Source organism: Diplodia seriata (genome assembly GCF_021436955.1).
Source record: "Diplodia seriata strain FDS-637 chromosome Unknown scaffold_2, whole genome shotgun sequence".
NCBI classification, from domain to species: Eukaryota; Fungi; Ascomycota; class Dothideomycetes; order Botryosphaeriales; family Botryosphaeriaceae; genus Diplodia; species Diplodia seriata.
The window spans coordinates 411,760-433,970 of NW_027117309.1; the positions used below are offsets into that span (position 1 = coordinate 411,760).

Below are 22,211 nucleotides of genomic sequence, written 5' to 3' on the forward strand. Positions count from 1 at the left end.
ATGATTCAAGAGTGGAACCATTGACTCGGGGAAGACCGAAGCCGCTTTGAGGATTGGGGACACTGCCCATGTCTGATGGGATGTGCTGATTATGTGGGGGAAAGACGCAAGGCTGGGGAATGATGCTTGAAGGTGTGGGGGCGGCGCTTGCCCCAGACCCCGGATCACTGCTGCTGTTCCCCGACGTGTGTCGATCCTTGTCCTCGTTCCCGGTCGGTGCTGCGTTGGCGACGGCACGTGAGATGTGTGTCGAGGTACAGCCCCTCGGCAATGGCTGCCTGCTGCTAGCGCGAATCCTTCCATGTACGACAGACCTGGGATGCTGCGTTGCGGCCTCCGAACGATGAGTGGCGTGGGTACCGCTGGCGCCGTCAAGATGGACATTTCAGCTTCCTCGGCCAGGCTGACAGTCATGTTGATGTGCGAGCTCAGGGAAAAGCCACAGCGGATACGGCAGCAAGCAATTTCCAAGGCACGGATCTAGGCCGGTCAACTGTTACTGTTTGCTAAACACCTGCAGGACGTCCATGGATCGCTCTCGTGGTGCAACATGCAGGCCGCCCCTCAGCTGGGCCTGGGCACCAGCCGCAAGGCAGAATCCGCCAAAGCAACAAAGATCGGCCATTGCGCAAGCTCCCGCCCATCCACATGTGCCGCATCTTTTCCTGCTTCCCCCGTAGTCTCATCTGGGGTCATCCTCAGCGCGAAACGCTGCTATCCTACCATCCTTTCAGCCGCCGGAGGGGATACTCGACAAACCTGTCACTTAGCACTCAGTCGCACTCTCCATCAGCAACGCCGACGGAGAGGCAGTTTTGGACCCTGCGTCCGCACCTCCGCATAGCGCTACGGAATGTCCGACCCACTGGAGCTGAGGGAGCGAATCACGGTCAGCAGCTCACCCCCCACAACAGCCTCATCTTGCAGCGCAGAGCGCTTCACGTTGGACGCTCCTCCCTTGCGCCGGGAGCTAATGCTGTGGTATAGCACTCCAACCTGAGCTCCAATGATGTTGAAAGCACGCTCCGCGGCGAGGATCACAATCAAGTCTAGTATGTATTGTTGCCTTGCCCTATTCTCTTCCCGAAGCCTGATCGACACGCCCTACTGCTGGTCATCACGTTGGAAAGGCTTGTTGTCAGATGTGCGAGGCAGGCTCGGTCAGTGTTGCAACAGCCGGAGTAAACTGCGGAGGAGAAGTGGAAGCGCTTAGTTGGATGTCAGATCACGATGAGCTGCGTTTGCAAGCGTTTCCGAAGAAGATCTTCAACTTCTCGATTGTGTTGCAACACTAAGCGAAACGGCCTTGCAGCGAGCCCGATACCATCACAAGATGATCAGTTGTCGCGTGATCCGCCCTTAGCTACTACTGGCCCCTCATTTGCTCTGATCAAGAAACAGCTTCAGCCTGAGAGCTCCTAGCTGACGATGAGTTCAGCATCGAAAATCCGCTTGACAACCTCACTCTCGAAGAGCTTGAAGAACAAGTCGCTGCTTTCAGACTCAAGTATGGCTTAGCCAACGTCGTTGATGAGGAGCTGTTGCAGAAGGGCGCGCGCGTTGCGCAGAGCGGACGGACTTTCGAGGCCATCGAAGAGCTTACGCCGGACGAGCTTCAAGCCTTGCGAGACGAGCACACGCGATTGTTCAGGCAACCGCCAGCCTTTTGGATCACAATCTGCTGCACATGCATTGCCGCGGCGCTGCAGTACGTTCGCGATCCTCAGCTCCGGGCATCAAACGTCCATACTAACACGGACGCCATGCAGAGGCTGGGACCAGACGGGATCAAACGGGGCCAACCTCGAGTGGCCGGCGGCATTCGATCTCAATCCCAACACAGTTACTGGAGATGTCTGGATCCTAGGCGTGGTGAATGCTGCTCCCTACTTCGCGGCTTCCATGCTGTAAGCGCGCTGTAATCCCTCCGCCCACTACGTATGCTTACATCTCCACAAGGGGTTGTTGGATTTCTGATCCGCTCAACAACTACACTGGCCGGCGAGGCACTATCTTTTTCTCGGCCGTGTTTTGCTTTTCCTCGGTCATCGGCGCCGCGTTCACTCAGAACTGGGTCCAACTGTTCTTCTGCCGTTGCCTCCTCGGCATCGGAATGGGTAGCAAGGCGGCGACAGTCCCCGTCTACGCGGCTGAGAACTCGCCTGCCTTCTTCCGTGGCAGTTTTGTCATGAGCTGGCAGCTCTGGGTAGCTTTCGGGATCTTCCTGTGCGTAACTTTCCCTTCTGCACTACGTCATGCACCTTTCGTCCCGGACGGAGAGAAAGGAAACTTCGAGAACGGTTACTTACCTGGACATCGTGCTTGTACAGAGGCTTCTCCGCCAATCTCGCCGTCTACCAGGTCCCGCGCATCGGCTGGCGCCTGCAGCTCGGCAGCGCCTTCATCCCCGCCATCCCCCTCCTTATCCTCATCTGGTGGGCGCCCGAATCGCCCCGGTGGTACATAAAGAAAAATTGCTACCCACAGGCATACAGCTCGCTGCTCCGCCTGCGAAACGTCCCGCTGCAGGCCGCGCGCGACCTATACTATATGCATGTCCAGATTGAGTTGGAGAACAGGATGCTCGCGGCGGAGCAGGCGGCGCGGGACGGCAGAAGACCTGGGGAGGAAGAGGCGACGGTCAGCCGGACGCCGGTGGCCAGAGATTTGTACAAGGCGAAGATGTATGTGCGGAGGTTCGTGCAGCTGTTTACAATCGCGCGGGTGAGGAGAGCGACGTTGGCGAGTACGACTGTTATGCTGGCGCAGCAGATGTGCGGGATCAACGTGAGTTTTCTTGCACAGCTCCGACGCCGGCTTCGTGGTGGTGATGCTAACGCTTCCAAGATTGTTATTTTCTATAGCGCGACGTTGTTCGTGGATGCAAAAGCAGATACGCGGACCGCGTTGCTGGTCTCCTGGGGCTTCGGCCTTGCTAACTTTATGTGAGTTGTGGTCTCCCGCTGGCTTCCTCCAGATGCTATACTGACCTTTGTTCAGCTTTGCCCTTCCAGCAGTGCATCAGATCGATACTCTCGGACGGCGTACGCTGCTACTCATCACGTTCCCTGGCATGGCTCTCACGCTCCTGGCAGCTGGCTTCTGCTTCTACATCCCTGACACCAACGAGGCCCGCCTTGACCTGATCACTTTCTTTTTGTTCCTGTTCGCCGTCTTCTACAGTCCCGGCGAGGGGCCGGTGCCGTTTACGTATTCGTCAGAGGCCTTCCCGCTGTCCCACCGTGAGGTCGGCATGAGTTGGGCGGTTGCGACGAACCTCTTCTGGGCCGCGATCCTGAACACGGTCTTTCCCAGGCTTACCGATGCGCTGGGTAACACGGGCGCGCTCGGTCTCTTTGCTGGGCTGAATGTGCTTGCCTTCGTCATGATCTTCCTGTGGGTGCCGGAAACGAAGCAGCGGACGTTGGAGGAGCTCGACTCGATATGTAAGCATATGCCTGCGCAAAAGGCGGCGATCGTAAAGCTGATGAGTCGTAGTCAAAGCGTCGACACGGAAGCATATGCGTTACCAGGTCACGGTGACGCTGCCGTGGCTTTGGAAGCGCTATGTGCTGCTGCAGAAGGGGGCCGAGCGGGAGTCGTTCTATGTTTCCAGGCGATGATAAGGGTCCACGGCAGACGCTTTGGATGGCGCGGCACTGGTGTCAGTGGCTGCACTAGCGCGCGGATGGTGTTGTGACAGCGCTATGCATCGTGGCCGTGCAAGGGTGCGTTCGTCAGTGCGCGCTTGGTTGGAAACAGACCATAGCTTCATTGTTGTTATTTTGCTTCGTCACACCAGATACCAGGCGCTTGGAGGCTCTGTCCGCACAATGTAGTCCTCGACTTTTGCCATTTTCCCTCTTGTTTGCTGCGCGGGTCGGCACGCTACTGCTGTAGTTGCTCCACTGGGCAGCATCGATAGTTCTCTTGCGCGTGCAACCCCACCCTGTCACCGGAACCCGGAGTTGCCAAACAAGCAAAGAGACGGGCTAGGCCTCGGACCGCCTAGTTGGTGAATGGTGGCTGCGGTGGGTCGAGTGAAGCTTGAATGACGATCAGCGCACACTCGCCGGGCGCTCCCGTGCGCATGATGCGATTCGCCCGGGGAGCGAGACTTGCACGATTGCGGAACGGCGCGGAGGGCTTGGGCCTCGAGGGTTTGCTGGTGTCGCTGTGTCGCTGCCGCGGCGGAGCGAGTGGGTGCTTGGCGCCATGACGTATGCCCCGGCTGTCCCTATGTCATCGTGTGGCACCTCGTGCGCCGTTCCTCTCGCAGCCAGCCCGCCGTCCCCCTTAACCTGGCCCAGCCCTGCGACACTTTACATATAATCCTGCCGCATCCTCGCGTCGATCCCGCCGACCAAAGTCAATCAATTTCCTCCCCCTCCTTCCCTACCCCGTCCGTGCGGAGTCCACACCAAGCGATCCCCAAGACACAGCCGCCCGCGATCCTCCCAACCCGTCACACCACAAGACACCGACCACAGCGCTCGCCCGCCCACCCAACCCTAAGCCATGCACCGCACCTACTCGATGCGCCAGTCGCGCGCCCCCACGGCGTCGCAGCTGCAGAACCCGCCGCCCCCGCCCTCGTCGACCAAGGCCGGCCGCTTCTTTGGCAAGAGCAACATTGGTAGGTAGTCGACCTTCTTGTTCCCCCCGTCCCCACAAGGCCGCTTTCTCGCATTGTCCCGCACCCGGATCGTCGTCGCCGCGCGCGCAGATTCACTTCGATCGCCTCCTCCTCCACCTTTTGCCCCGCACCTCGCCACCGACCGAGGCGCCAATCCGGTCCCCCTCCGCGCGCGCTCGCGCGCATGCGGCGGTGCTTTCTGGTTGCGGGTCAATGCAAAGGCGACCCCCCGCGCACCTTTGTCGTTACTCTTGCTGCTTTTTTGTTGTGCTTTGCTGCTAGACGCTTGTTTCCGCGAATTCCTAGGGCGCAAAGTTGATTATGTGTTGCGACATCCAGGCCACTCGTTCCGCAGGCAGGCGGCCGGCACCTGGGGCCCGGACCTGGCGAAGAAGCTTTCGCAACTCGTGAAGATGGAGAAGAACGTCATGCGCAGCATGGAGCTCGTTGGCAGGGAGCGCATGGAGGTGGCGGTACGTTTTTTTCTCTCTCCCGATTTCGCGCGCCGAGAAGCGGCGGAGAGTTGCGGCAGTGGCTGACGAGTTTTGTGCATTAGCAACAACTGTCCATCTGGGGCGAGGCCTGCGACGACGATGTCTCGGACGTTACGGATAAACTGGGCGTGCTCATCTACGAGATTGGCGAGCTGGAGGACCAGTTCGTCGACCGCTACGACCAATACCGCGTTACCATGAAGAGCATTCGCAACATCGAGGCGTCGGTTCAGCCGAGTCGCGACAGTAAGCCGACCTTAAGGACATTCAGCATGTGGAGGCTAATTGGGCGGCGAACAGGGAAGCAGAAGATCACGGATCAGATTGCGCAGCTCAAGTACAAGGAGCCCAACTCGCCGAAGATCGTCGTTCTGGAGCAGGAGCTCGTTCGCGCCGAGGCTGAGTCTCTGGTTGCTGAAGCTCAGCTGTCCAACATTACGCGTGAGAAGTTGAAGTCTGCCTTCACGTATCAGTTTGATGCTCTGCGTGAGCATTGCGAGAAGCTCGCCATCATTGCGGGCTACGGCAAGCATCTGTTGGAGCTGGTCGATGACACTCCCGTCACTCCCGGCGAGACCAGGCCCGCATACGATGGTTACGAAGCTAGCAAGGCGTACGTTCCGCTGTGTTTGGACTAAAACATGCAAGGTGCTGACAAACTTCACAGTATCATTCAGGACTGCGAAGACGCGCTGACCAACTGGGTCGAGCAAAACGCATCAGTCAAGTCGAGCCTGTCCACCCGCGCACGAACACTGTCTCAGCGCCGTCACCAGCGCCGTCAGAACGGTGAGGGCGTGGATCTCTCACACCAGGACCAACCCATGGAGGGTCGTGAATCCGGACTCTGGATACCCGCATCGGAGCACGCGGCACACGAGTACGACGATGAGGATGACGAGGAAGAGGATGCGCCCAGCACGATTGCGGCAAGCGAAACACGCGGCCGCGAGGCTGCCACCGCCTGAGATGACGAGGAGCGGGTTTCCTTTTCTGTTCCCTTCTCGCCACGTGCTGCTATTCTCGACTCGATATTTGGAAGGGTCGAAGCTTAGCGGGACGGTAGACGTTATACCCACGGCATGGAGAACGGTTTTGTTTGTAATACGATGGGCCAAGTAATCATGGGCATCGGATGGTTAAAGAGGGAGGTAATGTGTCTGTGGCTCTCGTTGGCTAATATTTTCTTTGACATGACGGAAATGAATCAGTTGTTACACTTCTTGATGTACGTGCAGCTAGTGAATTGACGTGATATATGTTGATGTTCTAGCTACATGTGGTGAGGGCTGTTTTCGAGTCAGAATGAATCATCCCGGAACTACGATAATAGCACGACGATATCATTTACGGCAGGTGAAAAAGGGCGGTGCAGGGATGGTCCTTACATGGTAGATGATAGCGGGGTGGCTGCCTGGCTGACTTGCATATTCCGTCCTGCGTCAACCCACGCACGCCCCTGCCCCGCAGATCTGAGGCAGCGTCGCGATGCGTCCGGGGCCAGAGCGTTCTCAGACATGACTCGGGAAACGAAGCACGTAACGTCAGTGTTTGACGACTCCGTATTCTGCACGCGTTCCTCGTTCGATGAAGCTTCGAGAAGGCAGCGTGTGCGCACCATGATCATCTGATAATCGATAAGGTGGAATCTCCGAGTGGGTGCAACCCTTCACGCAGGTTAGACTTGCTTCAGGAAGAAGGATGCGGCAAATCTCGACACCGCAGGCGTGGGCGCGTCTACACAGCACGCAGGTTCGAGTCACCGGCGGCTGGGCCCCACTCACCGCATCCCGAACACGGGAAGCGAGCTCAGTCATTGATAAGCAGGCGGGCAGGGCGATCTCCACATGCCGCTTCCTCTGAACGCTGGATGCTACAACTTGCGACGCGAGCCCTCTTTGTCGTATTCTCCCACTCTCCTGGCCTTCTTCACCTTGACCTCTACCCCGCGCGCCTGGAGCCTTATCTTCATCCCTAACCCCCGCAGCAGTATGAGGTAGAGATCAGATAAGCACGAAGAACACGCTCTGACCTCACCACCTGCACCCTAGCTGCCGTTGCCCGCGCACGGCGCATATCGACGTCAACCCTTCGCGATGACGCCGGCAGCAGCAGCAGCACCGAATCAATTCCCCCCACAGCCCGCTATCACGCCCTTTACAACGGCAGCAGATCCAGCTCACGTCCGCCCGTCCAGAATGCGACTCGTACTCGCCGCCCTCGCACTCGGCCTCATCTCTCTCCACGCCAGCTCCAGCTTATTCCGCACCCTGCGCCGCAACAAACGCGCCAAGGGTGGTGCGTTTGCCAGTGGCGATGATGCCGCGGCTGATAAGCCCTACGCTGACCGCGACGGAGTCGCTACCGACGAGACGACGCGCAGCTACAGCACCCGCTGGCAGACTGCGCTGACGGTGCTTTGCGCTGTTTTTGGCGCTTGCGTGTCTCTGGCACGCGCCGTGCTGGTGACGCTGGATGTGGAGGATGTCGTAATGACGTGGTTGACGTGCGCGATTTGGGTGAGTGGTTTCCAATTCCTCTTTTTTCTTTGCACCTTGCTCTCGCACGTGTGAGCATTTTCTTCGCCTAGTGCTCCCGTTGACCGGGACACTGTGTCTAATGATGAAGGGAGCACGTGGGAAGAGAGCGAACGCGCGGGAATGCACGCCAGGTCCCTTGCTAGAGAACATCGGAGCCATGAAGGGTTGCGATTGGCAGCTGGACTTTGCGTTATGCCAAAACACCACCCTTTGGAATGTGGAATGCGGGGCTTCGGTCAAATTCAAGAAAGATGAAGGCCGTTCAGCTCGCTGTCAAATTTCCTGTCGTTTCGAATGCACCACGAGCATCGCGGTGCTGACGATCATCATAGCTTCCTCTCATTGTCCAAAGCATCGATATTTCGATAGAAAAGGAACCGGTCCGCAAATACAACATCGCCTTGTCCAACTCCCTGACCTACCTGCTCAGCTTTGCCGTATTCTGCTACGTCGACGACCTCCGCGACACCTCGAGCTCCTCCAAGCTCGGCCTGGCCATCACCCGTGTCTGCCTCTCGCTCGCAGGCTTCCTCGTCTGCACCCTGTATCCACGCAGACCAGAGGTCACCTACAACGGCCGGCGCGTCGACGCCCAGCGCACCACGTCCGCCTTCAGCCGCTACACGTACAGCTGGCTGTCGCCGCTTCTCTCCTTCGCCTCAAAGAAAGGACTCCTGCACCAGGATGACCTGCCCAGCCTCGACGCCACCTCGCGCTCGCGCGACCTGCACGACGACTTCATCGCGCGCATCGCATCGTCCCCGCCGACCTCTCCTTCCTCCGCCACCCCGCTCTGGCGCAAGGTGATGCGTGCGCACGCGCCCGCTCTGACCATGCAGTACGTGCTCACGACGCTCGACTCGGTGCTCATCGTCGCGCCGCAGGCGGCCATGTTCCGGCTGCTGCAGCTGCTGGAGCAGCGCGCGAACGACGGCACCAACGTGACGGTCGAGGCTAGCCTGTGGGTGCTCGGCCTGGGCGCGGGCATCGTGGTGCAGAACTTCTTCGAGAATTGGCGCTGGTGGGTGAGCTACGGATACTTGAACGTGCCGATACGCGTGCAGTTGAGCGCGCTGATCTTCGCGAAGAGCATGAGGCGGAAGGACGTCAAGGGCGTGCAGAAGAAGAAAGAAGAGGAGGAGGATGGGGTAAAAGCGGAGGATGAGCAGGGCCCCGAGGATGGCGAGGAGGCAATGAAGCAGACGCAGCAGGGGACGATCAATTTGGTGGCCGTCGACACGAAGCGCGTGGCGGATTTCGTCACGTATTGCAATGGGTTCTGGGGCGCGTTGATCAAGATCATCGTGTCGTTTGCGTTCATCTACAAGCTTGTAGGGTACGTGAATGGTGTTGGTGAGGATCTTTGCGTTGGAGCTGACGAGGTGTATACAGATGGCAAGCCCTCGTCGCGGGTATCATTGCACAGCTCGCAACGGTGCCCCTGAACACGTATTTCGCAAAGAAGTACTCGGCTGCTCAGGTAAGTGGTTTCCAGGAAGACGGCTATTTGATGGCTTCGCTGACATGGAGTTCAGAACGATCTCATGGGTGCTCGCGATCGGAAGCTCGCAGTCCTCAACGAAGCCCTGATGGGTATCCGGCAGATCAAGTTTTCCGCGCTCGAGAAACAATGGCAGAAGAAAATCGCAGACTACCGCGAGGCGGAGCTCAAAACCATCTGGCGCGTCTTCATCGCCGACACCTTCCTGATCTTCTGCTGGATTTTCGGACCTTACATGCTTTCCGCCGTTACTCTTGCCGTCCATGCCCTTGTTAACGACCATTTGTATCCCTCCATCGCGTTCACGACCATCGGTATCCTGACGCAAATTGAAGGAACGATGGCGTTCATTCCGGAGCTGATGGCAGCTGGAATCGATGCTTGGGTCAGTGTCAAGCGTATTGACGAGTACTTGAATGCACCAGAGAAGCCGCAAAACACATGGCCCGGAGATCACATCTCCTTCAAGAAGGCGAACGTTGCATGGCCGTCGGACTCCGAGAAGAACGAGGAATCCTTCGTTCTGCGTGACCTGAACTTCACCTTCCCGAACCGCCAACTCAGCGTTGTTTCTGGCCGTACTGGCTCCGGAAAAACTCTTCTTCTGAAGGCTATCCTGGGTGAAGTGGATGTCATCTCTGGTACCATTGAAGTCCCTCGCGCCCCACCTGCCCATGAGCGGTTCGACCACAAGGCCAACAGGAAGAATTGGATCATCGACTCCGCCATTGCGTTCGTCAGCCAACAACCTTGGATCGAGAACTGCAGCTTCCGAGACAATGTACTCTTTGGTCTGCCCTTCGATGCTGCCCGCTACCGCAAGGTCCTCTCTGCCTGCGCCCTGGACAAAGACTTGGAAATGCTTACCGACGGCGACTCGACGGAAATCGGCGCGCAAGGCATCAACCTGAGCGGCGGCCAGCGCTGGCGCATCACGCTCGCCCGTGCACTGTACTCGCGCGCTGGCATCATGGTCCTGGACGACATCTTCAGCGCTGTCGATGCCCACGTCGGCCGTCACATCTTCGAGAACGCACTGACGGGCGAGCTGTCAGCGGGCCGCACCAGGATCATCGTCACGCACCACGTCTCCCTCTGCTTGCCGAAGACCAAGTTCGAGGTCTTCCTCAGCGAGGGTCGGGTCGACCGGGCCGGAACCGTGGACTCGCTTCGACGCACGGGCGAGCTGCAGGACATCCTCGAGGAAGAGCAGAACGAGGAGGCCATTGCGGACGGCGATGCGCATTTCGATATCCCCAACGGCAACGGTCACGCCGCACGTCGCCGCAGTTCGGCTTTCCATAGGCGGCCGAGCGTTGCGTCTATGGGTGAGAGCGGTGGCGATGCGCTGGTTCGGTATCTCTCTCGGACGAGCGAGCGGTCGGACTTCATCGACGATGGCGGGCATATGGAATACGACATCAAGGAGCCGGCCAAGAAGTTCGTCGAGGAAGAGACCAAAATGAAGGGGAAGGTGCTTTGGTCAGTTTACAAGCAGTATGTCAGGGCTGGTGGCGGCTACTGGTTCTGGGCTGGCATTGTGCTGGCGTTCTGCGCTATCCAGGCGCTGATTCTGGGACGGGTAAGTCTGAACTTCACGAATTTGCTGCAGAATCGAAATGCTAACGGTATGACCCTCAGTCGTGGTGGCTCACCATCTGGACCAGCCAGTATAAAACTCAGTCAGAGCCAGCAAAGACGTTTGTCACCTCTGTCCTCCAGCACCCAATGGTCCATAACGTCCGCACGCCGTATCATGCGCAGTCACTCACCAGGGACACCAAATTCTACGTCGGCATCTACGTGCTCATCTCCTGTTGTATATCATTCTTCGGTGCAGCGCGCTACTTCTGGGTCTACTGCGGCTCGATCCGCGCCAGCCGCAAGCTGTTTGATGACCTGACGTACGCTGTATTGCGCGCGCCGCTGAGGTGGCTCGATACTGTCCCGACAGGTCGTGTGCTGAACCGGTTCACGGCAGACTTCAGCACCCTGGATCTCGAGCAAGCAAACGCGTTCTCGTTCATGCTGTTCAATCTGCTCATGGTAATTGGCGTCGTGATTGCCGGGTAAGTAAGATGCACCCAACCCTCGAGTCAACGTACTGATGAAATCCAGCATGATGGTCACCCCGTTCATGATCTTGTTCGCTGTCGTTTTGCTGGCCCTTTGCGTCCGTTACGCGCTTTACTACCTCATCGGCGCCCGCGAGACCAAGCGGTTGGAGAGTCTGGCCAAGAGTCCCGTATTCGAGCTCTTCGGCGCCGCTCTCTCCGGCCTCGGTACCATTCGCGCCTTCGGAAAGACGGACGACTACATCGACGCCATGTTCGCCAAGCTCGACATGCACGGGCAGACGATGATGTACATGTGGGCATTCAACCGCTGGCTGACGTTCCGCCTGGGCGTGGTCGGCGCGGCCTTCGCCATTGCGATGGCGGCGCTCATCGTCTCGCTCAACATCGACGCGGCGCTAGCGGGCTTCGCCATCGGCTTCACGCTCGAGTACTCGATCGCGGTGGTGTGGATGCTGCGGCAGTACGCCATCGTCGAGCTGTCGATGAACGCGGTGGAGCGCATCCTCGAGTACTCGGAGATCGCCATCGAGGACCAGACGGGCGCGGACGCGCCGGCGCACTGGCCGGCCGAGGGCCGCCTCGAGGTCGACGACCTCGTCGTCGCGTACGCGTCGGACCTGGAGCCCGTCCTGAAGGGCGTGTCGTTCGCCGTCGCGCCCAACGAGCGCGTCGGCGTCGTCGGCCGCACCGGCGCCGGCAAGAGCAGCTTGACCCTCGCGCTGTTCCGCTTCCTCGAGGCGCGCAAGGGGAGCATACGCATCGACGGCGTCGACATCGGCTCCATCAAGCTCGAGGACCTGCGCTCCCGCCTCGCCATCATCCCGCAGGACCCCGTCCTCTTCTCCGGCACCGTCCGCTCCAACATCGATCCCTTCGGTGAGCACGACGACCGCGAGCTGCGCGAGGCGCTGGAGCGCGTGCACCTGGTCTCGGCATCGTCGTCGTCGGATGACGCCGCCGCCGCCGCCGCCTCGGACGATGGCGACGAGGGAGGGCACGACGTCGACGTCGGCGTCGGCGTCAACAAGAACCCCTTCTCGTCGCTGTCGACGACGGTGTCGGAAGGCGGCTCGAACCTGTCGCAGGGGCAGCGGCAGCTGCTGTGCCTGGCGCGGGCCATCGTGGCGCGGCCCAAGGTCATGATCCTCGACGAGGCGACGTCGGCCGTGGACAAGGCGACGGACGCGCTCATCCAGCGCAGCGTGCGCGAGCAGTTCAGCGACTCGACCCTCGTCGTCATCGCGCACCGCCTCAGCACCATCGCCGACTTCGACCGCATCCTCGTCCTCGGCGACGGCCGCGTCGTCGAGTTCGGCAGCCCGCGCGAGCTGCTGCTGGCCGAGGGCGGCGCGTTTAGGGGCATGGTCGAGGATAGTGGGGAGAGTGAGGTTTTGAGGGAACTTATATTGGGGGAGGGTGGGGGTGGGGATGGAGATGGGATGGGACGGGAGTGAGTGAGTGAGTGAGTAGAGAGGGGGGTGGAGGGCGGTTGTAGGGGGGGAAAAAAAAGTTATCGGGGAAGTCGGGGTTGTACAATACTTGGGTTTTCTGGCTTGTTTGTTCGCTTGCTTGTTTGCTTGCTTCTCGGTGTTCTTCTGTTAGATGAGAAAAGAATGTTCGGGCTTGGATCGACAGGTACGAGGCTTTAGAGTGGATGCGAACGGCCGTTATGTCGCGAATCGCCCAGTCATCTCAGGTTTTAGGGAGGAAAACAAGATGTGAGAACCCTTGGCTGTCCTTTTACTATTGGCAGGACGTGCAATGCTCGTGCCGCCGGTTGAGTGGAGAAAAGCACACACACCTTGCTGGTTCGCGTCGATGCATTCAAGCTGGCACCTGGGCGAAAGGTGAGGCACCCCAGGCGCAACGCAAAAGTGGACGTGAAAATGTTTCCGGGTGAGAAACCCACCGGCAGTGGTGGTGAAAGTGAGAGCAGCCCAAGTGACGTGACCAACGCCCGCTCCTGCCCCAAACGCCGCTCCTGCCCCAAACGCCGTGCCTGCCCCAAACGCCGTGCCTGCCCAAAGCGGCCCGTTGCCCCCAGCAACGGGTAGACCCTGATCAGCTGCCAGCTGCCCGCTGCCGCCTGGTGGTGGGGGTATATAAGACCCTCGCCCCCTCGCCCCTTCCACCTCTTCTTCTTCTTCTCTTCATCAGCTCTTCTAGCGGCGCCTCGCAAGAGGTTGTCGATTAGGGTTACGGGCGAAGAGTCTAGAGGCGCCGATCGGCATTCCGAAGCAAGCGGGCGGAAGCCTGCCTCTGCTCGTGGCTGAATCGTGTCGTCTTGGTGGGGCATTGACGCGTCCGGGGGTGACGACTACCTCAAGAAACTTGAAAGGTCGGGGTTGGGCGGGCTAACAGCACCAAGTGCTGGGGGCAAAAGTTCTTAGATTAGTTTTTTTTTCTTCTCTTAATTCAAACTTTCTTCTCTCTCTGCTTCTTGATCCAATCTGTGTGATTTTGCCTGATTCCTGTGTGAGTATAGAGCTTGACTCATGACGCTCCTTTCCCATTCGACAGTACGTAGAATTACAAACAAACCCAACCCAAGATGCGCGCCGTACGTATGCAGCCGCTGCCACGCCATATTTTACACTTCTCCCCGTGCTCTCTCTCATGTTGCGCGCTTTCCGCAACGGCCTCTCTCACTCAGCCAGCCTATTTTTGTTTTCTCACAGCACCCTGCACAGCACCATGCCTCCCAGCTTCTTCTCCACGCATTCTCTCGCCTCGAACACGCCCCTGTCGGTGGTGACGAAGAGGCACTCCCCGGGCCTGGTCAGGCCCTTGACCTGGTTGGCCTCGTAGCCCCTCACGATGACGCCCAGGTCCTCCGTGTTAAGCCATATCCGCTTGGTGGGCTTGCTGACGAGCGTCATGCGGTTGAGGACGGGCTCGTTGTTCCAGTACTTCAGCCCCAGCCACAGCCGCTGCAGCGCCCTGTTCTTGGGGATCCCGTCCGCGGCCGCCTTCTCCGACGATGTCGTACTCGCTGCGGATTCGTCGGCCGAGGGGTACGCGCGCCACGGCTCCGCCGCCAGCGCCTCGTCGGTCGGGCCGTCGCTGGGGGGGTCGCGCAGCGCGAACGTCGGCGGTGGTGTGGGACCGCCCGGCTGGACGGTGGAGATGAAGCCTTGCTTCTGCAGGCCCAGCGCCAGCGTCAGGTGCAGCTTCGTGAGCGGGATGGACGTCAGGCCCAGGCGGCCCCTCGACGCGTTCTGCAGGTGCGAGCAGATGTTGGCGAGATGGACGAGCGACATGGCGGCGGGCGGGAAGGGTGGTGGGTTGCGGCACGGGCGGACAGCGGCGAGGGCGTGGGTGGTGTTCGGTCGCGAATTGCAACGGGCCCCGCAGCGGGCGGCGGTGTATGATGGCCTGGTGGCGACGGGGGGACAGCGCAGAGGTCGCGCGGTGTCGGTGAGCGGCTGGGCGGCTCGAATTGGCGATGGCAGGGCTTGTTGGTGAGGTCCAGATAGCGTTGATGGGCCAAAATTTCGGAGGAGCTCGCGACGGAGCGTCACCGCCTGCGGATCGGCGGCTGCAGCGCGGCGCGTGCAGCTGATTGGCCGAGTAGGCGCCTCGAGACCCTTCAGCTCCAAGAATAGGGTCGCACAAGCTGCTGCCCGCTCCCCACGAGCCGACTCTTCTAGCACCTGGGCGCCTCTTCCGCCGCTGTCTCGTCCTTCGTCTGTATCTCTTCCCCCTCGGCGTGCTTTCTTTTTCTACCTGTTTCAGCGCCGGCCGCTTCTCTCAGTGATACCCCGCCACCATGCCGCAGCAACCCGGCGAGACGCCTCTGTGCACGCTGTGAGTCTTCCCCGAGCTCTGCCTGAGCTCCGCCTGACGCGCTCCAGCTTCGCCGACGTGCACTACTACTTCAGCCATCCGAACGCGAAGCCCGTCCACCATCGCTTCGACAAGAGCTCCTACGTCTACCTCTACTACAACCCGTCCGAACGCCGCGGCCGCGTCGAGATCGCCAATTATGCCGGCACGCCCGACCAGGACGCCTTCATGGGCTGTGAGTGCTCCCGTGTCAGCCCAGCCTAAAGCCTGGCTAATTCGCGCTGCCGTCAGATCTTGACACCATCCTGGTCAACCGCACGCATAAGCAGCCCAATCTCTTCACCATCACCGTCGATCCCTCCAATGCGGGCAGCACCCCCAGCTCACCTCAGCAAGACTATTCGCAATGGCACCTCCCCGCCCCCGATCAGCGCAACGAAGGCAAATATATGTTCCGCCTGCACACCGTCGACCTATATATGTGGACCGAGAACGACGCGAACACGCTCGTCAGCGCACTTCAGCAGATCCTACAACCCCACCAGCTGAGGCTACTGGACGCCCCCTCGCACAAGAGCCGCCATTCCGAACACTCCGAGTCCATGAGCCCGGTCGTCAAGAAGCTCGAGCAGATGGCCTTCTCCAATCCCAACCAGTACCGCAGCACCAGCGTGAGCACCACCCAGTCTTTCCCCGGTCCTCCAACCATGCCGGCGTCGTCGTTAGGGGAATCTCCGCAGGAGCCTGCATCATACGCTCCCATGGCATACAATCCGGCAGCTCCTGCCGCGCCTGAGCCCATCGCTCATCGTGAGAAGACCCCGCCGCCTCCAGACGCCGAGTCGGGAACGGGCCTGGCTGCCGCCGCTGTTCACGAGGACGGCGCAGGCCACTACGGCATGCAACAGCAACAACTCCACGGCTCGTACCAGCAGCACCAGCCCTATATGCCCGGCCCTCCATCAGCAACTCACGGCTCCTTCCCGCCTCCTCCCGCCCTAGGACCCACGCCCACGCAGCTCCAGCGCGCCTCCACCACGGGCTCGTTCCCGCCTCCGCCGCCGCAAAACGGCACGCCGCCGTACTCGCAGTCCTTTGCCCCGCCGCCGACGAACCCGGTCACGTCGCCATACGGCCAGACGCCGACCCCAACCCACCCCAGCATGCAACGCCAAACCACCATGCCCGCCGGCTACCCGGGCTACAACAACAGCAGTCCGCACCAGCAACCGCAGTACCCCCCGCAGCAGCAGCACCAGCCGCAGTACGCCAACTACCCGCAGTCCCCCGGCTACGCGCCCGTCCAATCCCCCGGCCTCTCGTCGCCGCTCCAATCGCCCGGTGCCTACGCCGCCGCCGCGCCCTCGCCCGGCATGCCGCCGCCGGGCGGCTTCGCGCAATACTCGTACGGGCAGCCGACGGGGCAGCCGCAGCAGAGCCAGGCGGACGCGTACGCGGTGCATGGCCAGATGTACCGGCCGACGGAGCAGGAGGCCAGCGTGCGGGGCCACGATCGGCCGGCGCAGCAGCAGGTGGCGGCGGGGCCGGGGGCGGCGGGGCCGGGCAAGTTCGAGCAGAGGGTGGATCGGGTGGAGAAGGGGGTGAGTAAATTTTTGAAGAGGCTGGATAAGAAGTTGTGAGGTTGGTTGTCTTTGTTGTTGATATTGCTTTGAATGAGTGAATGATTTTTTTTGTCTGTGTCTTTTGTCGGCCAATTTTTTTTTTCTGTTTCCCCCCCTTTTTTTTGGGTTTCTTTTGAGTCCCGTTTCGCTTGATCTCTCTCGTCTTGTCTCGTTCAAGCTGGCCGAATAATACCCCGAGTGCCTGTCGTTTTGGTGCGTTTTTCTTTGGTTGTATGTATGTGTGTACTTTGGTTGAGCTTGGAGTTTGCGGATTGGTTGCAATTTTTTTCATAGGGTAATGGGTTCGAGGGTTGCACTATATGGAAATGCTTGTACCATTGGCTTTGAAGTAGCTGCGAGTTCGATTATTGGATCATGCTTGTGGCCTTTTGTTGATATCCGTTCGTTTAAATGTGTTTTTGTCCGAATGGTACGCGTATGAGGACGGGCTTGGGGACGATCGCGACGCATGGCCTTGTAAGATTCAGACGGGGTCAGTGGGACTAAAGTTCTTGTTTGTATCACGTTTGTTGTGCATTCATGGCTATACCTGTCTGTCAGCTAACCGATTTATGGACTCACTGGAGCGAGTGTTGCCATTTCGATCATGGTACGACATGCCGGAATGTATGACAGAGTATGGCGCAGGCAGGGGTTGCACCGCTGACGCCTGGATTAGATGGCTGATTGGCTCTTTATCGAATCGGCTCACAGGCAGCAACGTACGAACGCCGCACCTTCTTCATGCCTCTCTCAGCCTCATGCCCTCAGCCCTTGGCCGTTTGGATCCTATCCTCCCGCAGCGTTTGGCGGACTGAGGGCTCTTCTGGATCCTCCTGCTCCAGCTTTGTGCTGCGATCAACAACCGGCTAACCCTTTGGACTTGTCCCAGCTGCAGTGCCGCCACTTGCAAGGCTGAACAACGCCCTCTCGCGGCCTGATGGACACGATGCGATCAGATTGAAACCCACTCCCATAAACAGATTTTCCACGACTTTCCTGCACCATGACTTCTGCAACTTCAACAGTGTTTCGCCTCCAGGGAATCCTGGAAACTCTCTCAAAGGGAGAATTAGAGCAAGTCATCCGAAGGCGTTTGGCTGTTGCCGGAGACGTGATAATCAAGATACACTCGCTGGCTTGCAGTCCTTTGCGCTCCGGGGAGAAAGTAGCCACGTTGACCTTCGCTCCAATCCCTGCTCAACTGCTTGGAAGAAGCCAGCTTGCCCTAGATTTCGATGATGATTCTAGCACTCACCTAGTCTTCGACACTCATTTTCACGGATTTACTCCATACCATACGACGGAGGATAGGAGCTGCGACGTTGAGTATGTTTCTTTTACCACGTTGAATGGGTGATAAATTCTGACAATGAGGTGCAGCATCATTGCCATTACCGGATTGAATGGCCATGCCTTCGGATCTTTCAAAGTGAAGGGAGGGTCATTCATGTGGCTCAGGGATGGCCTTGCGCGGGACTTTCCGCGCGCAAGGATACTCACTTATGGTTTTGATACACGCAACCGGTCGGTACAGAACATCTATGATCTGTGCCATACGTTTAGATCACATCTGAAAGCCATCAGACGACGCTCAATAGTCAGTATCTACTTGCTTCGATGGTCAGCCAAAAGTTGACTCGTACGCAGACAGACTTTCGAAGGCCCTTGGTAATCATGGCGCACAGCTTGGGAGGAATTGTAGTAAAAGCGGTAGGTTGTTTGTCGAGCCTTGTGTTGCTGCCATTCTAACAGTAACAGGCGATCATTGCTATGGAGGAAAGCACAGAGGCGCAAGATCGAGCAAATTTCCAATCTCTGCGGAGCATCCTCCTCTTTGGTGTTCCCAATCACGGTATGAACATCGAGACCCTCGTCCCCATGATCCATGAGAGTGCAAGAAGGACTCTTCTGTATCCGCTTGATGAAAGTAATTCACCAACACTGCGTGAAATTGGCCGGAAATTCCTCATGGCCACCCGCAACATTCCTGGCTTCGAATCCTTCTACTTTTATGAGACGACGGAATCTCCCACTGCAACAATGGTAAGTCTTACTGTCCTCTGAAACTCTGTATTGGCCGGTAGTAATCTCGGTAGGTTCACGGCCAATGGCAGATGAATGGGCCACCGGCAGTGTTGGTTTCCGTTTCTTCAGCAACCCACGGAACGCCTCATGATGACGGCGGCCATCGAGTCATCCCAGTCAACCGGACACACAGTGAGCTTGTGAAGTTCACCGGGTTTCATGACGGCGTATACCAGACGGTCCTGGACAGGCTGGAAATGACTTTGGGGGATGCTCAATACTGTCCGCAGAGTCAGTCAAGGCCATACATATCTGAACAATCCGAACATAAGCTAATAGATCGCCTTCAGAACGCGAACTGAGCAAAGATGAGCAAGGTAAGGCCTTTGGGTAATGAGACAGCTAAAGCAAAGTTGACATGATATAGTGTGTCTCCAATCGCTTGCATTCTTTGAGCAAGACTGGCGGGAAGACGAGATAGTCAGTGCTGAAGGAACCTGTACGTGGATTCTGGGTCATCGAAACTTCAATTCCTGGCTTGGTACCCCTCAAAAGCTCTTATGGATATTGGGAAATCCCGGCTCCGGAAAGTCAACCCTCATGAAATTCGCGGTGCGACACCTAAAGGAAAACGAAGCCTTCGGAACAAATGAAGTAATTGCCACATTTTTCACACACGGAGGTGGCAGTGAACTACAGAGGTCTCCACTCGGACTTTACAGATCACTTATACATCAAATACTGCCCCACTTTCCAGACCACCTTTCGAATCTCGCTACCAGGTACCGAGAAAGAACCAGGACGAGAGGCAAACTAGGTGAAAAATGGGTTTGGACTGTACAAGAGCTTCGACAGCTCCTTATCGAAACCCTTCCACAGGTCTGTCATCGTCGCCCGGTGATCATTTTCGTGGATGCCCTTGATGAGATGGGCGAGGAAGATGCGGTGAACATAATCAAGGATTTCGAAAAGATTTCGACGAGCCTACGAGACCACATGGCAAAGCTTTGGATATGCTTCTCTTGTCGGCATTATCCCGTGCTGCGGATGGAGACTAAGCTTTCCGTAGTTGTGGAGCGCGAGAACTTTCACGACATCGCCACACACGTTGAGAGCAACTGGACACTCCAAGAACTGCCAGAGTCAGGGAAGCGCCAGTTGCAGGAGATGATAATTAGCAAAGCGCGGGGTGTGTTTCAGTGGGTCTCCATTGTCTTGGACCAATTGACACGGTTGCGGAAGAAAGGCAAAAGCACTCGGCAGATGATGAACGCGATACGCCAAGTTCCACAACGACTGGAGGACCTTTATGGGTCCCTTCTCCATGGCGAAGACCAGGAAGATATGGACCAAACCATCAAGCTATTTCAGTGGGTGCTTTTTTCCGCTCGGCCGTTGTCCATGAGGGAGCTTCGAGAAGCATTGGCTCTCGACGCATCCATGGAATTCAAGTCCATCACGGCCGCCAGGGCCAGTCACGCCTACGTTGAGCGCGAAGAAGACATGCCGCTTGTCATTAAAAACCTCTCTAAGGGCTTGATGCAAGTAATCCCGCTGCACCAACATGATGGAATTGAGATGATTGGGCAGGGCCGCGTTGAGTTCATACATCAGTCTGTTGTGGATCATCTCAACAATGGAGGTCTGGACGATTTGGAACGCCCCGGAAGATGGACCGCTGCTAGCCGTGGCCACTATCAACTTTCCCGGTCCTGTATCAAATACCTCCGAATGGACGAAATCGAATCAAACATCTTCACCCTGCAACATCAGCAGCAGCTGCAACTTGAGGGATCAACCGTTTGGAAGCACAAATTTTCAGGTCATTCAACTTCTAATGTCTCCCTGAACCAAGCGGAAACTTTCAGCAGCGAGTATCCCCTCTCTGAATACGCCCAAGAGTTCTGGCTGTATCACGTCACAAAAATCAACAAAGATGAAATTGAGAAGCTTGACCTCCTTAGCCTATTCCCTTGGCAACACGAGACCGATACTTTACCGCCAATTCTCGCCATGCAATCAGACAATAGAGCCCTCGGACCCAATCTCAAGACATTCACGCGTTACACAACGTCCTCTATGGTCGAGGTAAACGGTAAAGATGACAACAATGAACTTCGGCATATGCAGCCGCTTCCGAACTTCTTCGACAGAGCCGGAGAATCGTGTGATGTATTCTTCAACGTTCAGGCTCTCGCCGGTATTGACGGCGCCCTAGAGACAATGGAAAGCCATCAAATGTCGATGAACCATAGGGCAGGTAACTCACAATGGGCCTCGTTACAAATGGCTGCGATAGCGCAACCCGAGGCTTCAACCCAAGGAATTACCAGCAGCGAGATGGCGCCAATAGGAACATTCATACCTGGCTCGGATGTTGGAACTGTTCCTTACACTACAGCGCTACAACACAAGGACTCTATTAGCACAATTCTTGAGACTTCCGCATCTCAATACCACTTAATAAGGACGCTGGACCATGTTTCTACTAAAGGCGACAACGCTACTCTCATGTTGTTACTCCAAAAATATGCAGCATCCGGCTTGGTTACCCCTTCGCCAACCATCACTAGACTCTCTGCCAATCCGATGGCTCAGAGGGAAAGGACTTCGAACCTGCTGCTTTTCAAATACGGCATGGACCCATTCTGTGGTTACTCCTTTTACAGGATCCCCTTCTTGTGGCGCACTCTCAAGCCCAAGGAACAACTCCATCCGGAGGAAAAGTCGATGTTGTATATGCTGGCGTACGGCAACGGGCCATGCAATCGCGTCATGGACGAAATCGAATTCAATGACCCACGACAGCTGATCCTGGCAGGCATGGTGGACAGACTCTTATCCGATACCCCGTTCGAGCCGGTCTGGAAAGAACCCTGGCAATCCTTGCTGGGGGCGGCCGTCCGAGAAAATTATCCAGCACTCGTCGACAAACTGCTTTCGAGTGGGAAGCTGTCCCCAAACTCGGGCGGATCCGTCTGCGTATCGCCACTTATCCACGCGGTAAGGCATGGGCACGAGACAGTGGCGAGCCTGCTGTTGGCATGCGACGGAGTCGAGGCGGACGCCATGGACGGGCGCTGCCAGACCGCTTTCGGGTACACCATCCAGAGTCGGAGCGGTAGGCTTGTCGAGCTGCTGGTAACGTCCAAGGGCTTCGGAGCAATGCCGGGGGTGCGGAAGCGCCTTGCCATCTCGTGCGTCCGGGAAATGTATGACCGCCCGTGGTCAATCCATCAGATGAGGATGCTGCCGGGATTCGACAACTTTGGCAGGAGGGTCTTGCTGGATGTGTACATGAAGTTGGCAAAAGAGGGGAGGATCGGGGCTATGTTTGCTCTGGACGAGGTCTTGACTTCAGCGCTTGGAATGCCGGACGAGTTGCATTTGGATTCGGAAGAATGATTTGAACCTTCTCCGAACGAGGTATGCGGGAGAACTTGCGCCACTCCTGCTCAATGCACGTGCTGCTATCGGACTTTGTGAAAGGAAAGAATTTATTGCAGTGTCATCACTTAAACAGATA

General features: G+C 57.7%; 6 protein-coding genes across 6 annotated transcripts; 5 read left to right on the plus strand and 1 right to left on the minus strand.

Annotated features, from left to right (window-relative positions):
- Nucleotides 1–1,006: 1,006 nt before the first annotated feature.
- On the plus strand, nucleotides 1,007–3,623 carry SLS55_001519 (uncharacterized protein; the record flags this gene model as incomplete). Its single annotated transcript, XM_066773013.1, has 6 exons — nucleotides 1,007–1,052; nucleotides 1,423–1,645; nucleotides 1,770–1,907; nucleotides 2,331–2,684; nucleotides 3,001–3,446; nucleotides 3,499–3,623. The coding sequence occupies 6 exons, from the start codon at nucleotides 1,007–1,009 to the stop codon at nucleotides 3,621–3,623; spliced, it is 1,332 nt and encodes a 443-aa protein (XP_066635580.1).
- An 895-nt stretch (nucleotides 3,624–4,518) lies between these two features.
- Nucleotides 4,519–6,098, plus strand: LSP1 (lipid-binding protein; the record flags this gene model as incomplete). The annotated part of the gene is made up of 5 exons (XM_066773014.1): nucleotides 4,519–4,636; nucleotides 4,976–5,109; nucleotides 5,193–5,376; nucleotides 5,431–5,743; nucleotides 5,798–6,098. The coding sequence occupies 5 exons, from the start codon at nucleotides 4,519–4,521 to the stop codon at nucleotides 6,096–6,098; spliced, it is 1,050 nt and encodes a 349-aa protein (XP_066635581.1).
- Nucleotides 6,099–7,328: 1,230 nt separating this feature from the next.
- SLS55_001521 (uncharacterized protein) lies at nucleotides 7,329–12,703 on the plus strand (the record flags this gene model as incomplete). The annotated part of the gene is made up of 6 exons (XM_066773015.1): nucleotides 7,329–7,649; nucleotides 8,003–9,006; nucleotides 9,063–9,150; nucleotides 9,206–10,753; nucleotides 10,813–11,240; nucleotides 11,290–12,703. The coding sequence occupies 6 exons, from the start codon at nucleotides 7,329–7,331 to the stop codon at nucleotides 12,701–12,703; spliced, it is 4,803 nt and encodes a 1,600-aa protein (XP_066635582.1).
- A 1,218-nt stretch (nucleotides 12,704–13,921) lies between these two features.
- SLS55_001522 (mitochondrial 37S ribosomal protein uS8m) lies at nucleotides 13,922–14,509 on the minus strand (the record flags this gene model as incomplete). Its single annotated transcript, XM_066773016.1, has 1 exon — nucleotides 13,922–14,509. The coding sequence occupies one exon, from the start codon at nucleotides 14,507–14,509 to the stop codon at nucleotides 13,922–13,924; it is 588 nt and encodes a 195-aa protein (XP_066635583.1).
- Nucleotides 14,510–15,018: 509 nt separating this feature from the next.
- Nucleotides 15,019–16,675, plus strand: SLS55_001523 (uncharacterized protein; the record flags this gene model as incomplete). The annotated part of the gene is made up of 3 exons (XM_066773017.1): nucleotides 15,019–15,056; nucleotides 15,104–15,270; nucleotides 15,327–16,675. The coding sequence occupies 3 exons, from the start codon at nucleotides 15,019–15,021 to the stop codon at nucleotides 16,673–16,675; spliced, it is 1,554 nt and encodes a 517-aa protein (XP_066635584.1).
- A 1,755-nt stretch (nucleotides 16,676–18,430) lies between these two features.
- Nucleotides 18,431–22,090, plus strand: SLS55_001524 (uncharacterized protein; the record flags this gene model as incomplete). The annotated part of the gene is made up of 2 exons (XM_066773018.1): nucleotides 18,431–18,703; nucleotides 19,541–22,090. 2 exons carry the CDS (start codon nucleotides 18,431–18,433, stop codon nucleotides 22,088–22,090), a joined length of 2,823 nt encoding a protein of 940 aa, XP_066635585.1.
- Nucleotides 22,091–22,211: the final 121 nt, after the last annotated feature.